The sequence below is a fragment of the Numida meleagris genome, chromosome 7, assembly GCF_002078875.1.
Source record: "Numida meleagris isolate 19003 breed g44 Domestic line chromosome 7, NumMel1.0, whole genome shotgun sequence".
Lineage (NCBI taxonomy): Eukaryota > Metazoa > Chordata > Aves > Galliformes > Numididae > Numida > Numida meleagris.
The window spans coordinates 1,717,001-1,733,169 of record NC_034415.1 but is presented as its reverse complement, the minus strand read 5'-3'; the positions used below and the strand labels follow the sequence as shown (position 1 = coordinate 1,733,169).

The window sequence follows — 16,169 nt, the reverse complement described above, 5'->3', positions numbered from 1 at the left end:
GATGTAAAGAAATGCAAACCCTATTAAATGGGAAGGTATCCATATAGTGCAATTTAAATTAGAGCCAATTTAAGCAACTCTTGTATGAATGTGTGCAAAAAACAGCGTTATGAGGCATACAGCACTTGAAGGAACAGGATTCTGCGTGTTGGGAGGTTGCTCTGCCTGCCTGTTACCATATTAAAGGTTCTTTCTGAAATCTGCAAGTCTCTTGTGTCACAAGCTAAAAACATTTTTCCATATTATACTTAGTTGAGTTTTAATAGAATATTTATTTTGTAGAAAATAGTTATTACTATGACTTTAATATTTTACACTATTAACAATATACCTCTGTGTGTTGCATTGATCTCTGTTGAGATTTGGTGTTATTATTTTAAGAAAAATGATGTGATAATTTATCCAATAAATCATCAAACAGGAAAGGAACATTACATACTAGAACTCCTTTCAGATAATGCTGAAATATTTGTGACTTGGAAAAGCCCTTGGAGACTTTAATCAAAAGTTGCTGTATAATAGAGTGAAACTGCTGATTCAATATATTGAGAATAAATTCACCACCAGTACTTCAACATCTACGGGACTCTGTCTTGTCTTCTGATTCCCCAGAGGACATCTCTGCGGTTCTTAAAATGCAGATCAGACCCACAACGATAATGATGAATTGCGCGGACCTGACATAAGTCGAAGGACTTGCATGCAAGTTGAGACGTAAGAATCAGGCCCAGCACATTTTGGAATTTAGTTTGTTGATATCAGAAAATACAGGAGTATTTCTGGAGTAATTCAAGGGAACTAAACAGTTTTAGTCTTAATATTGCTACACAAACTACGTAGCATTATCTGATTTTTTTACATTCTAAACCCGACCATGCATAAATTTATACTGTAATAACATCAGTAGAGATAAACACAGGAGAGGGATTTTGAAGATCAGTTCGATGGGCCCAGTCCTGAAGAAGACATCTCCTTCTTCACACTGTGAAACGGGTGCTGAGAAGAATAATTTTCCTCTTTCCTTGCCTTTGCATTCGCTTTGAGAGTGAAAAAACATTGCATCGTAAGCAAAACTTTCAGTTGGGGCTAAAAAGAAATTTTTTCCTTATTTTCAGATTAAAAAAAAAAAAGAACCTAAGAAAAACACATTTATAATTCATCAGAAATAATGCTGACTGCAAAATACTGAGTAATCTTCATGCAGTTTGCACAGAGATGCATGTGTTTTTCAGGAAAAGGAGAAAGAAATAGGTTTTCATGTTGCATTAGCCGCACTCTCTATATATACACAAAGTTTATAATAACAGACCTTTCATCTGATGTTTGAAGAACTTAAATCTGTTGTATTTGGAGAGCAGGATGCTCTTCAAACAGAGAGTCCAAAGACTAATAAAAGAAGAGAGGTCTTATTCTTTAACAGGATCAGCATTTGCTGCGTGCCTATACGCTTCAGCAACGTGAGGCCCCTACACCCATACACACTGTGCTATGTTCTTGCAAGAACACCGGATGGCCAGGAACTGATGCTGAAGGCTTTTGTTTTTATTGAAGTATTTGACTTAACAAAAAGCGAGCACTGAAACTGGGAAATGCCTGGTCATGGCTGGTGTGATCTCTTTCACAGTTATCTTAGAGAGCTGTCCTAGGGCATGAGGGGAGAGAAGATGTTACAAAGCCATTGCTCTCCCTATGGGCATTTGCTAAGCAGGGAACACTACGTGCCATTCAAAGCAGGGGCACTGTGTATTCACCTTTTTGTATTCACTTCAAATTTTGTGAATGTAAAAGCACGGGGACTTTCAAAGACAAAACAATGCTTTCTGCTACAAATTCCTTACCTATGCCCTTAATAATGTGAAAAGCAGTTTGATATTCCAAATATTAATAGTTCTATGAGCAGGGAATTAATGAAGCATTTTAGCCCTCTCTCTCTCTCTCTCTATCTCTCTGGGTTCTCTGATGTTGAATATAGAGCAAGCTTATTAGTCTTTCCTTCAGGGCGGTACTTAGCACTTACTTTCCTCTATCTGGATACCGATTCCTGGAAGGCATATAGGAACGTAATGGCTTGGATACATGAACTCTCTGTTGAAGTCAGCTGACACTGGCTGATGGATTCAGAAGTTACTGAAGGCAAAAGTATGCGCATACACACGCACAGGCACACACTGAGTATAATTGCATCTTTGTAAGATGCTCTTTACAGGCCATAAAGGAGCAGGAAAAGGCACACACTGGAATATTTCTATATTTCCTTTCATTTCTAAATCATGAAAAAATGTAGATTGCTACTAAACTCTGCTCCCTTCACACTAGAGCTAGACAGCAACAGGACAATCAACTAATAGGGGCTGTAAAGATGCTCCCTGCCCTTATGTAGAATGGACAATTTTGTATAACACAGGTTTATAGTAAAGAGATGGAACAACTGTAGTTAATATTAAATCATTTTTTCTTGAACTTTGTAGCGTTTTATTACTGAGGTTATCAACGGTAATCATATTTTAGTAAGGTATTCATTGATTGTGAAAGTTAGTGCATTTTCTTTTAAATCTGCATAGGCTACTCCATGCTGCTTTTGACAGCAACCTTGCACAGGTTTCCCACTGTTAGCAGCAACCCATGTGCAAAGTTCAAATACTTTTCTACCTATGTAATGATTTGGAAACCATGTATGCATTCAGTAGTAAAAATTAGCCTCTGGAATGCACTTGTCTTATAAAACTTTGATTTGGGGCAATTTGTTTCACTATAGCATAAGAAAATGAAGTAAGAACTCAAGCTATATGTCTGCAATGACTCGTCAGGGATCTCCAAAGAACATTTGCAAGGAAGTTCAACCATCCCTTGAACCTTCATGCTTCAGGCTGAACAATTCAGACAGATGTTTAATCACTTCATATTCACTAGGAAATGGCTATTCAATGGCCGTAGAATTTGAAAGTAGCATTGGTATTCCCTTTTAGAGACATAAATAAAAATAATTCAGCTGAATCCAACACATTTTTATCACATAAATGTTAAACATCATGTTTTTGGTTTTTATCATTAGATACTCTTTTAAGTTTTCAGTAGCAGAAAAGCATAGAGATATAGTGCCAGTTGATGCAATTGAAAAAATAAAAAATGATTCTCAGAGAGAGGGGTGCAGACAGGTAAAAGGTGAGCACATTATTTAACTGAATCTGCAGCAATAATTATAGTGAAAATATTTAGCTTAAAGCAACACACACAAAAAAGCATGACCCTGAAACTTTTAACAGGTATTTCATCAAGTGCCAGGCTGAAAATACCTCTTCAGAAGAAATATTGTAATAAATCTGTGGGTTATTTGTTACTGTATGCTAAATATTGTGAAACACTTTCCTAAAAGAAAGATACAGTGTGGTTTTGATAAGATTAAGGAGTATTTCAGCAAAACATACACGTTATTCTTCATTCTACCATTTGACAATTTGAATGTCATTCTTCAGAGAAAACAAAAGTTTATAATGATTAACGTCCCATGCTGTGGGAAGCATACACTCTTCAACAATACTACTCTTGTGTTGCACTAGCCTTCCTTATCTATAACATCAGCACAAATAATTTTTCAGATGAGTAACCAGCATTTCTGAGATAAGTCCTTCCGTTAGCTGCAATGGATAATGTGGGACTGGGTATTGCAGTGTCAACAGAGGCCCCAGCAAGCCAGACAGCCTTCCAGTCATTCCTCCCCTCCACCAAAAGCTCAGGGCCTGGCTGAGCGGGAGTCCAGAGTTGGCAGACAAATGCAACCCCTTCATCCCCACCCCAGCCCAACTTTCTGTCCCACCAAGAGATCATGTGTCACCACAGTGCTCAGGATTAGGCCTTCACACTTCAATCTGAGAATCTATTTCCTCCACCCCCAGAAATATCCTGCATGACTTGTTATATTGTGTAAGATAAATTATGCAAACCAATAGTTGTGTCTAAATACGTTCTAGTGCATGCCTGTTTTCTAATTCAGAACTCAAGTGATTTCAAGTCACCTTATAACTCCAGTTTGCAGGGAAGAACTTGGTGGTGCACATGGGAATCTATATTCAGACTTGTATCTGGATATTTAACAGTGTGCAGCTCACTGTACAGATGAGCAAAGCCACGTGAATCTTCCACAGTCGACACAAAGGAGTGCCACAGTGCCACCAGGCCCCATGGTCCTACTAAATCCCAGGGAAAAGGTCAGAGGACATGGAGAGAAAAGGGAGAACCACATCTCTTTGTATCACTTTTTTCACAAACTTGATATTTTCAATTGATGTTCTGAAAAAGAAATACTACTGCACAGTGAAATTGTGAAGGAAGCTAATGCAGGCAATCTCTCATGCATGGGGCACAGATCCAACTTTATCTGGTCCTGTCCTGAGATGTGCACTCCCCCAGCCCAATCATATAGCAGTTCTGCTCTGGGGCTTTTCTGAGAAGAGCCCGGACGCACAATGGCTGAGACAACAAGGGGAGAGCATGGCCTGCAGCCTTTTCAAGGACTGTGACAAACAGGCTGTGCAGGCAGTAATTCCCTCCTTTGGGGGAAACCCTAAAAACAGGCACATCACTCTACCTGCTCAGGGCTGCGTCCTGAATGTGATATTCCAATACTGCCATCATTGTTTCCAATATTCAGCTCCATATGCAGTTCTCTGGTCGTAAACCACCAATTCATGTGGATGAGCTGATGGAGATACTCTTTATTTTGTGGTGTGACAGCTGTGCGTGACCATCCAGAATGTGGCTTGTCTTTCACATCACCGTCGCCACTGCTGAAACGCGCCACCCACTGCCTTACTTTGCTACATTCATTGTTTGGTCTCCATCAGTGTTCAGCAAGTGCCAATGACGTCAATGGGTGCAATTTTTTCACATGGGGGAATTCAGTGACACACCTCTGCTTCATATGCACTTCCATGTCAGACGCCATGTGTCAGACTGCTTTTCTGCTGCCATCTGTTGCATGGCAATAAAACATAATGGAATACTGGTGGGAAGGTTTAACTTCTACTGCCACACCACCAGCATCCACTTCTGACACTGCAGGCCAACACAATAAAATAGAAGGCATTACTTCTGGAGCAGCCCCCATAGATGCGGGGAGATATTTTTGCATAGTGGGCCATGCTGTTATTCATTCTGGCTAGCACGGTAGCTGGTATGCACCACAGTGTGGTGGTGGTGGGTGGCTGTGACAACGACCATTTATCTTCCATACTGTGACGTGGGGAAAATGCTGCAAGTAATCCAAACAGCACAAGGATGACTCCAAATTCTGTCATGATTCTTCGTCCTTGCTGTAAGCATAGCTGAATAGGATTTTCTTACAAGAAATAGGACACCGTCACGTATTAATGCTATTAGAAAGCTACTCCTTGCTCCACCTTTATATTCTTACAGCTTACGTGTGGATAGTACGCATATCCATTTTCGTCTCTGCTTGTGACAACTGCCATCCTCTGTTTGTCTGACACTAAGTACTTGCTCCTTCTTTGCCCCAGCAGCTTCACTTACTCTCACGCAATCCCTTTAATTCTGCATCATATCCAATGTCATCACCTTCACCTTCATGGTTTTACCTGACATCCAACTTCCCTTATGTCCTCTCCCTGCACAACACCTCCACCCTTTCCTTTATAACCTCCTTCTAAGCACTCTCCTTGCTTCCTTTGTTATCCAGTCACTGTTTTACAAGTAAGACATTTTACTCCTTTCATAACCTTAACATTATTATTCTTTCATGCCACCCTATGTGCTGGAAATTATCCCTGTTTCTCTTGAGTCACACACCTTCCCGTAGCTTCCTCCACATCTTTCCTTAAAAGCCTTTTCTTCAGCAACAGTTTCCAGCTATACAGTCCCTGCTGATAAGAGTCTTCATCTGAATGCCACTGGCCAGACAGGACCTAAATTTAACCATCTGTATTCACTCTTGCTTTTGCTTGAGGCTACATAGTTGTCAAATGGATATATCATTTGACAACTTGCTTAGGTGAGACACTAGTTACACTATGCTTATGTCAATAGTTTGTTATGGCAGGGAGCAGCTGCAGATCTGGGGAGAGTTCTTGTAGTAGTCAGTTGTTGGCCATATTATGTTCAATTTTTATTTATAAGCATTCTCAGTAGTTGTTTCAAAGGGCACTTTGTTGTTGCATTGATAACCATTGATCAAAGATCTCCACAAACCAGAAAAACCTCCAAATTTAGCCACAAGTACAAGCTTTGGGGCTTGTTTCTAATTGAACGCATACTATGAACAAAAACAATGTTGATTACTGAGGGACTACTGACTGGAGCTAAGACATCTTGGTCACAGAATCGTACCCCTTCTCCTCACCATGTTAGTGGGGGACTAGCATGTTTTGGCTTCGGAGTCACAGAAACTGAAGTCCACAGGGTTCTTTTTCTGCAGAGTACCTTCCTTTTCAGAATTCACTCTGCACTTCGTCAAAGCTTAAGCCTCACTGGCTTCAAGATCACTTTAAGCCACGCGTTTGTTGCGGCCAAACGCTAATTTTTTGTTTTGCCAGACAATATATGCTTATGCACAAGTGTGCCACAGAAACACAAGGGTATTTGTGTTCTGGCTAGCGTTACACACTTCCTAATGTTTACCAGCTCATCCTAACATAAGGTGTGCTATGTTACCATGTTTATTCAGTGGTCTGTATTGTATTCTATTTTACATCCAGTACCTGTTGGCAGAGATAAGGTATGTGGTTTTCTTCATCTACATGCCTTTCAGAAGTAGGCTGTAATTGACCCTCCATTTTAGTAATTTGTGACCCTCCTTAAAGCCCATCTCTGTTTCTTCCTAGTACAAAATGGGAAGCATTTTGCTGCCCTGCCAGCTTTCTTAAAATGGCAAAAGCAGCTGGATCTAATCATTTCCTGAAGCCAACACTGTGTTTTGGATGTGTATTTTGCTTTTTTATGATATCCATTTTATAGGCTTTCACTGGTTAAATTACAGTCAATACAGAGAGACAGATTTTGTGAACTACTAGCAGATGTTCGCTGTTGCTAGTTTTATGAGTCTTGTAGAACAGCAGGAACAGGCTATGTGCAAAACATTTTTTTGTGATTTTGCCATCTCATACTGTTCTCACAGCACTGGCTCAGTAATGATATGATAAAGCTTGGGAGGTAGGCTTTGATTGCAGACTAGCTGCTGTTGGGGCTTCAGAAAGCCAGACCTGTAAAGTGCAGTTTGTTTTCAAAAGTTGCTGCCTGTGGCTGAGACAGATGGGTTAGCTACAAATATGTCATTTATAATACAATCAAATGCTTGACCTCTTATTCAGGTATTAGTTGTTATGACATGGATGTTGAATGTTTAAATTGTCTCACAGCTTGTTTTGTTCAGATGTAAGCTGTGGTAGCTTTATCTGAAATGCTAATTTAGGATCAAATGATCATGTTGGCATTATTTATTTGATTTTTGTAACACTTTGTTGTACACAAGAGAGAATGATCATAAAACAATTTCACATTAAAACCAAGAGTACTGGAATCTGAAAATTTTAAACAATTCCTTCCAAAAATGCCTTACTTTAAATCTGACACGTGTTTTGGTGGGGAGTGTTTCACTGGGATAATTCAGGAGACCACTCTTCAGCTAACAAGTCACTTGGTTGAAATGGCTTTGTAGTCAAACACATGTTGCGGGCAGGGGAATAGAAACCTTTTAATACAGAACCAGCCTTGTTCCGCAGTCTGAACAGAAATGAATTATCACAGGCACAGGCAGCATACAGATAGAGCAAGGCTGAGTTCGTGATAGCACAAGCTTTACTCTGACTCAGTAATATATCCATCTACAGAGTCCACACCTCTTTCTGTCCTCCATCTATGCTGCCCATGGATACGTGGCTTATAAGTGTTATCTGAGCTTACATGTATTAACTGTGACTGTAGGCAGAAGAGCAATTATGTTAAGAGATTATGCTTAAAACCTCAAAGCATAACTTTTGAAATATCAAACTAGAGAGTGTTTTATCCCATACTAATTCAGCCTTTTCTTGTGCCTATGCATTAATATCTCTACTATAACACAGTTGCAGATAGAAAAAAAAATAGGACAGACAATCTTAACACAAGCATTAAATAATTCTGCAGTGATTAATTTTTGCAACCTTAAAATGTTATTTTGGCAATATTTAGAAATATATATATATTTTTTGGAATAGCAAAATGAACATAATAAAACAAACAAAAAAATTAACAAAGGAAAACAAACAGAAAATGCTGTCATCACAGAAAATGCAGTGGAGGGAATGAAGCATTTCCCAGCAGAGGTACTTGCTGTAGTTGTGGAGCAGGTCTTTGCGAAGGCTGTGGGAGAGAAAAGGCTGCGCTGCACACAGGTGCTTCCACACAGGCTGCATGCTGATCTGTTCCCTTTCTCTCCCGATTTCATTTCCTTGCACAGTCCAGCGAGGAGGAATAATTTGATACAGAAATCTAAGGGAGAGATAATGGAACCAGAACAGTTGTGAGAAGATTGTGACCGGGGAGAAGGGAAGTTAACAAATGAGGGAGGAAAAGAGAGAACTGGATGTCTAAGATGCTGAAGTTTGAGCCATATGGCAAGTGTTTGGAAATAGGGACAAAATACAAGGTAAATTTCATAGGTGACACTCAGAAAATCTGTTAGTAACAAACATTACCACTTTCTCTACTACATAACAAGAAAACAAGCTTGAAATGATAAAGCTCAAAAATTCATTGTATAAATGATGATCAAGTTTGAAAATGCCTATTGCAGTATCTAATTCAGCTTGTGCAAGACTGCTCCTCATACACAATTTCCTGGGCATTATCATAGTTTCAAATCAATCAAAATAAGAACCCCTGAAAGACTATTCTAATAGAACTGTCTCTGAGAAATTTTATGCAAGAGTCCACTGCAAATACTCTCTGGTAATTTCTTTTTTATTTCTCCTATTTTATATAATTTTTAATCTGTTCACCAATTACTATCTATGCAGGCTCTTAGAGTTCTCTGAACAATATAGGTGTTACTACCACATCCACACTAGGCACTTAATTGTAGCAAAGCTAATGTGTGCATCCTCTAACCCTTCCAGAACTGTCTGAAGTCAAAGACCTTATTTTTTTTAGGGAAGAAGTCAGTAAGCGCAGTAAGAACAAGTCCAGAGGATACTGATGTTTACTCTGACTTAAACTCAAAGTTTTTCCCCTAATTTGAGCATTTTTTTCCCGTGTCCCTGCAAATTTCCATCAATTTTCAGTTTTTGAAGTGAATAAAACTGAATGTAATCTAGTCTAATTATAGTCAGTTTAGTGAGAGCCTTTATCGTCCAATATTCTGCACAACCTGAATATCATTATACCAAAAACTTAATGCAGGCTGCTTGTTCTGAGTGCCCAGAATGCTCCTGCTATCCCCAAATGCAGGCAGTGGTGTGTCTGTCACTGCCTTGTGTACATCCCTTCTGTGCACTGCCGGTGACACCCAGCTTGTGTTTATGTTTTCTTTTTTCATAGTTACACAGCTGTTCTTAGAGACAATGTTTACCTGTCTATTCACTTTTTCCTTTGCAAGGGCCTTATCTCTGACTTGGGCTTGTTGCAGCATTAGTGGTCTTGAACCTGCAGAGGTTCTCTATTTACAGAAGCTGAGGTTCAATGATGGGGAGTAGGGGAAAGTTCACATTAGCACCAGATCTGCTATTTTTCTTTTTGGCTAAAAACAATATAATGTTGCTATGAGCATTTCAGAAGTATCTTATACTACTATTATTACTTTGCATAACTCTACTGTAGTTCTGATTTCCTATAACATAATCAACTGTAAATATTCTATACATCTTACAGATAATGGTTTCAGCAGTGTTCTGTTTATGCAGCTGAGAATAGCAGTTTTGTGAACAAATAATTTTTGATAGCATTTCTGTTCTCATGACTTTATCCTGATACTTGAAGGAGGTGGCATGCTAGCCAGCTTCCAGACTCTGTAATGTGATGAAGGACTCATTTCCAGAGTAATGCCACCAACGTTTGCTTTACAGGTCGATGACCAAATGAAGTTGCTTCAGAACTGCTGGAGTGAACTCTTAATTCTAGATCACATTTACCGGCAAGTGGTACATGGGAAAGAAGGCTCCATCCTTCTGGTTACTGGGCAACAAGTGAGTATGTGGGCTCAGACAAGTATTGATGGCTTTTTAATAATCATTTTCAAAATAGCAGGAGTTTAACTAGGTCAGAAGCACTTCTGTGTTCTCAGAGTTTCTTCACAAATAATGTAGATAAAACGACTTGTGCACTCTGTTCCTAGTCTGTTGATTACAGTTAAACTTATAAAAGCAGATATAATCATAAGCACTTTGCTTTTCAAATATACTTGTGTACCTCAGTGATTGAAAAACAGGAGATGAGACGTGTTTCTCAAGGATTTATTTTCTTGGAGCTAAAATGGTTTGTTTCTGACAGCAACAACAGACATCCCAAACTCTGTGCTTTAGGTCTAAGCAATTTTAGTTTATTTTCCCTTCAGAATTATGGTTTACTCAAAAGAATCACTAACTGGATCAGAACCTAGATAACTTGCAGTTACTGCCTCAGAAATACCTTGCTTTTAGAGAAGTGTGCACTTGTGTGAGAGACTGGGGAGCTGAGACCTCTAAACCCAGGAAAATAATTCAGACCATAGGATATACATGCAGGTGCTGTCTCAGGAGCTGTCTCAGGGAATGTGCACTGCAGTTTCTGCACAGTTTTCCAATGGCTAATTTTCATCAGATGTCAAATGCTTCAGTTACCCAAAATGCAAGAGCCATAATGTCGGCAAACATTAGGAAAACCGAGAAAAACTGAATAAAGTTGGAAGTTTTGACTCCCCCATACTCTCCGAAGCACAACGCACACAATAAAGAACCTTATTCCTAGGATTCTTCATCTTTCTGAAAAAAAAATCTCAGTATCAAAGAGAAGTAAAGTGCATCTGTGCATTATGTTCCTGATTCAAAGTGAAAACAAATGATGGTCCGCCGCTATTTAAGCAACTCCAAAATGAACTGCCTAGATGTATATACACACGGGAAAGAGTTCCTTTTTCTAACTATACAGATGCACCATTTGTGCCTGTGTGCTCAGGAATCTGCTTACAGCTTTAGTCACAATTCTAAGGCTGTATCCATTTCTTAATGCTAAGTGTTCATAATGATTTTTATAAACACTTCTTCTTAGCATTAAGAAATGGCTACAGTTTTAGAAAAGGAAGAGAAATAACTGAATTTATGATTAAAAGGTGTACAGTAGAAGGGGAAAATGATCCACTTCAACAGGAAAAGAAGTGTTGAAGAATCCTAGGAAGAGTATTGTACTCTTCCTAGGAACTGACTCCTGCACCTTTGTAGAAAGTTTCTAAAACCTATATGGGATAAAGTTGTACTCCATAATTATATGAGGAAAAAAATAGTTGTATTATCCCTGATTTATATCAGTGCTATGGAAAAAAATTACTGATTCTATTTCCATTTCACCATCTGCAAAACAAAGAGAAATATACTGACAACTATTTTATTTACCACACAGGGTTCTTGTGTGATTCCTTTGTTGTTAATCCACAAGCATACAGAAAAATTTCTGTTACTGAATCAACTGCTAAATTAATGTCTCCTTTGTTATGTGATGAGCTAGCTTTTAAAGGTGCCAAGTGTGTAAATTCCACAGAAACTGTTAGAGACATTTAAATACCTTTATGTTCTTGCCACTGTCACCATTTTTCCACAGTAATAGTTCTTATCTGGATTAGCCACTTTTATCTTTATTTGCAGAAAAAAAGCAGCTGTGCATGTTCTCATGGCAAAGCATAGCATTTTATCAGTGTTGGACAACAGGATGCTAGTTTCTACTGCTTAGAAATCATCAACTGGTTTTGGAAGCTGTATGTTTCCAACTATATTAAAATCCAGCTAAACTGAACAGGTTACAGCCATTTTTGCCCCAAGTTTGTCAAGTAGGTTTAATGCATCCTCCTTTCAGCCTAGTTTGGCTTTCCCACGCCAACATTTGTCACTTGAAACCGGTGCAAGCACCCCCAAGTTTTCCATCCTCTGCTGTGCATTGCTCTTCACACTTAGGCTGCTTGGAGAGCAGAGAGCCATACTACCAGAATACTAAATCAGACCCTTTCCTTCCAGCAAGTTTTTTCAGCACAAGACTGCTACTGGTTACTCTCTTCCTCCCTGAGCCCTGCTGCAAAGCAGAGAGTTTTGGGAGACCATGTTAGCAAAGACTGATGCAAAGAAGGCACTGAGTACCTCAGCCTCGTCTATGTTCGCTGGCACTAAATCACCAGCCAACTCCAGCAACAGTTCCACATTTTCCTCGCTCTCCCCTTACTAGTGATTTGACACCCTGCGCAAGTCTCAACTCTAGCTGATTTAAACGGGCTGGTTTAAAATCTTCCTTACAAACTTAGAGAGCACTTCTATATTTTTTGTTCTGAGCCATTTCCTGCTTTCACCTGCTGCATACTGCCTTTTTGCAGCGTACCTCAACAACGAATTTCTTGTTATGCCAATCTGATCCAGTACAACTACTTTTCCTGAACACCAGGATGGACCATCCTGGCAGCATCACGTTGGTCTGCTGTCCTTCTAAGACACAAGTCTAGTTTAAATATATTTATGACAGGGAATTATGACCATTCCTCTCCACTATTTAACTGTAAAATAACTCCGGAAAACCACAGTTCCAGACCATGGCATTACCACTATTTGCTGCTCCACTAAATGCTGCATACTTGCTGGCTGCTGTCCCAATCCTTTCAGATCCTCCAGTAGGAAAAAGGAAATAAAACATGCCACCATCTCACGGAAATTAATTGATTAAAGTGTGGAAAGCACTCTGACACTTCTGATGAAAAGTGCTGTATATGTTTTTACTTACAGCTACCAGCAGAGCACTATGAGCAAAATTACAGTCAATCACCTTGCTTTCAAATATATTAACTTTAAACTGAGGTCTGGAGCTAGATAGCCTACTTTATTACCTGAGAGATCATGATTATTGCCACAAGTTACCAAATTTAAGACCTCAGAAGCCTTATTCCTTGCTTTCCTTAATATATTCCTCCATAAAAGTTACTCATAAACACAGTCCTTTTTACAATCACAGTCAAGGGGGAAGCTGTCAGGGGGGAGCTTACCACCACTTAATTAGAGCATACCTGCTCTCTCCACTCAGAGTGCACAGCCTCTGCTCCTCAGATATAAAAGTCAAACTTAATCTAGCTCTCCAGGGCCATACCATTTTTTGTTCTATCCTAGGTATCTAAAATGGGCTAGTAGTTAGAAGCACACTCAATAATTTTCAAACGCGTCGGCTCTAACCTGCGACCCTAGGGCATTCTTATCACATTATCATACATCTGCCTTTCCCTCAAGCCATTGGCTTATGAGTTTTTCCCAGTGTCAATCCACTGTTCCTACTTCAACTGGAAAAGAAGTGCAGTCAGCAACAAAGAAGTGAACAATGTCCCCTGCACAAAAAGACTGTGGTTTACTTTATTTTGCTATTTGTTTGGTTCAAATTCAAGCACTTTTTTCATATCATTACAATTCCTCAGCAGTTCCTCAGAAACAAGTTCCTCCCTGTGCTGCACACTTCATTTTCTGCACTAACTATTGCCCCTCAGCAGCAGTAATTACCATTTCAAAAGGAAATAAAGTAGCACAAATGCATTTTACAACTCTCCAAATTTCATAATAGAAAACAGCCAAGGAGTGATTTGCAGTGTGGTAGTTAATTATAAATCATTGCCAGTATGCTCTCCATCCACCTTGTAGGCTTCCCTTGTAATTTTAACAGACAATTTGCAATTATAGAAATTTAATTCATCCAACTTGAGCACTTTCCTTTTGTATGTTCTACTCCAGCAATACACAGTCAATTTCCAAGATCCAGCACACACAGGATAGATACTGAAGTTCTGTACAGAATATGTCACTGGTCTTGCATTTTCAGGCAGCATTCAACACACAACACACGAATTGTAGGGTCAGCTACCCAGACACAAGCTGCTCATTTTGTTCATACCTCCACTGCACAATGCTGCCAAATCTTCTGTTTGTTGGTCGAAGTCTTCCACATTAAAAAAGCTGCCTAAGCATGTTCCTAAATCTGATATTTTTTTAGATTGCTCAAATTACTGATTAATTGGCAGACATCATACATACATATCCTCTCACCTGTATTTATATTCTAAGAGAGCACCTGAAGAGAGCGTGAGGGATAACCAAGATCTCAACAGTACTGTGTTTTGAAGAAAATCATAATCTAACTTCAATTTAGATCAGAATTTTGTGGCTTGAACCTCCACTGAAATGAGATGCTCTGTAGCACTTTCAGCTGCACCTTATTGAAAGGTGTTGAGGTATCACATAGGGGCTATGCCTGGGGAATTTTCTGTGGCAATGCCATTTTTTGTTAGACTTACCACTCGCAGCGAAGTCTTCTACTGTCCTGATACAGGTGAATTCATTGGCTTCAGAGGATCTACTTGTCTAGATGACCAACTTGCCTTGCTGCTGAAAAGATTTTCAGGAAATAGCTTTACTTTCAGACTGTAGGCTGCAGATAACTGTTTCACAATGAAAGATGACTCTTGCAGAAGTAGCACTGTTGTGCAAAGTTACAAGAGTGTTAGAGAAAGAACACACCTGTGAAAAACCTGATCTCTATTCACATTTGCTTTGTTATATTGTTATGAACCTATCGTTGCACTGAGGTTTTAAGGATAAAATTCCAGCTCCAGTTCAAAGACAGAAGCAATACATCTATCTGTCCCAACCATCTGTAGACTATTGAAGCAGCGATACTTTTGAGACTCAAAGTAAACGCATCCAGTCTTCTGGATTGATGAGAAAAAATTCAACGTAGCTGAGAAGAGGTTTATCTAAGAGTGTAAAAAAGGAAAACGAAATCAAAAGTGTTAAAAGTCCCTGAAGAAGCAGACTGAATTAGCACAGTCCTAGTGATGTTGCCCAAACATTTACAAAAAATTTCCACTGATGGACTGTCTTCCTATGCTGTACATTCAAGCAGTGGTTGCATATCCGGTACATAAAAAAAAAAAACAAACCCGAAGTCTATTGCAACACTGAAGCAAAGAAATGGATTCTATTGTACTCTAGGTTAGTTACATTTTAACATCTTCATACTAATAGTTTGAAGAATGGACTACCACCCTTACTAAAGTAGAAAATGTAATGTTACTGGTTAAAATAGCTCTCTGAATGAAACTTAAAAATACTTTCATCATCATACCTTTTATGACATAAATATATCTACTATAAACAAATTTATATATGATCAACAACAGGGCACAGAGTTTTTCCAATGTTGATGTACTAGTCTTTTTTTAAACTAAATTAGGCATACTTTGCAGTACTTTAGAGTGTTACTATTTGCATATTATAACTAATTAGCAAGCACAATAACATCATCCTAGGGGAAAGGTCCACTGGCAGCTTAATTCATTATCTTCTATTATTGTATATCATACTAAAATGACAAGCATCTTACACTGTATAAGTCATCACAATTTTAATTAATATATCCAAAACTGATATGAGCATTTGCTGATTTTGTCTGTGCTGGATCCTCCTCAATTTTTGTGTAGGCACTTCTCCTGTGTGTTTTTCTACATTCATTTGCTTTGAAATATAACATGAACATTGTTTTAAATATAATTAAAGTATTAATTATACAAAAATGTGAAAATGAATTTAATAACCACTGCAATTGCCAGCAAAATATATACTCCCTCCTACCTCAGGAAATAGTGAAAGTAATTAAGGCTGTGATAGTAAATTAACTTGCTTGGTATATACTGTGCTCAGTGCCTTCTTCTGGGAGAAATGCTCACCCAGCCACATAGCCAGATGCTAGAGCCAACTCAAAGGCTTCCGGGCTTTCAGTGCAGTTTGCCACCTGTGGATGGGAGCAATGGCAAAGCCATGGCTCTGCTGCCAGAGCTGCACAGAGCAGAGCAGGGAGGAAGAGGATGGTCATTTTGCTGCACGCAGACGTTTGCTGCCAAAAATGCAGTGATCCAACTTACTTCATGTGAGAAAAAAATCTGCAGTATTAGTCATTTCCATCTCTTAACTGCTCTGCTT

The 16,169-nt window shown here is 39.0% G+C and overlaps 2 protein-coding genes across 3 annotated transcripts in view; one reads left to right on the top strand and one right to left on the bottom strand.

Moving 5' to 3' along the window:
* Positions 1-16,169, top strand: part of NR5A2 (nuclear receptor subfamily 5 group A member 2) — a 77,428-nt gene that overhangs the window by 31,781 nt on the left and 29,478 nt on the right. Inside the window, exon 5 of the mRNA XM_021405439.1 lies at positions 10,050-10,169. Within this exon, the coding sequence (XP_021261114.1) occupies positions 10,050-10,169 (120 nt within the window). The remainder of the gene's footprint in view (positions 1-10,049; positions 10,170-16,169) is intronic.
* Positions 7,431-16,169, bottom strand: part of KIF14 (kinesin family member 14) — a 190,195-nt gene continuing 181,456 nt past the window's right edge. For both annotated transcript variants that reach the window (XR_002441355.1, XR_002441365.1), the window contains 2 exons: positions 14,486-14,573; positions 7,431-8,478 (listed from right to left, as the gene is read on the bottom strand). The gene's annotated coding sequence lies outside the window, so the exon portion shown is untranslated. The remainder of the gene's footprint in view (positions 8,479-14,485; positions 14,574-16,169) is intronic.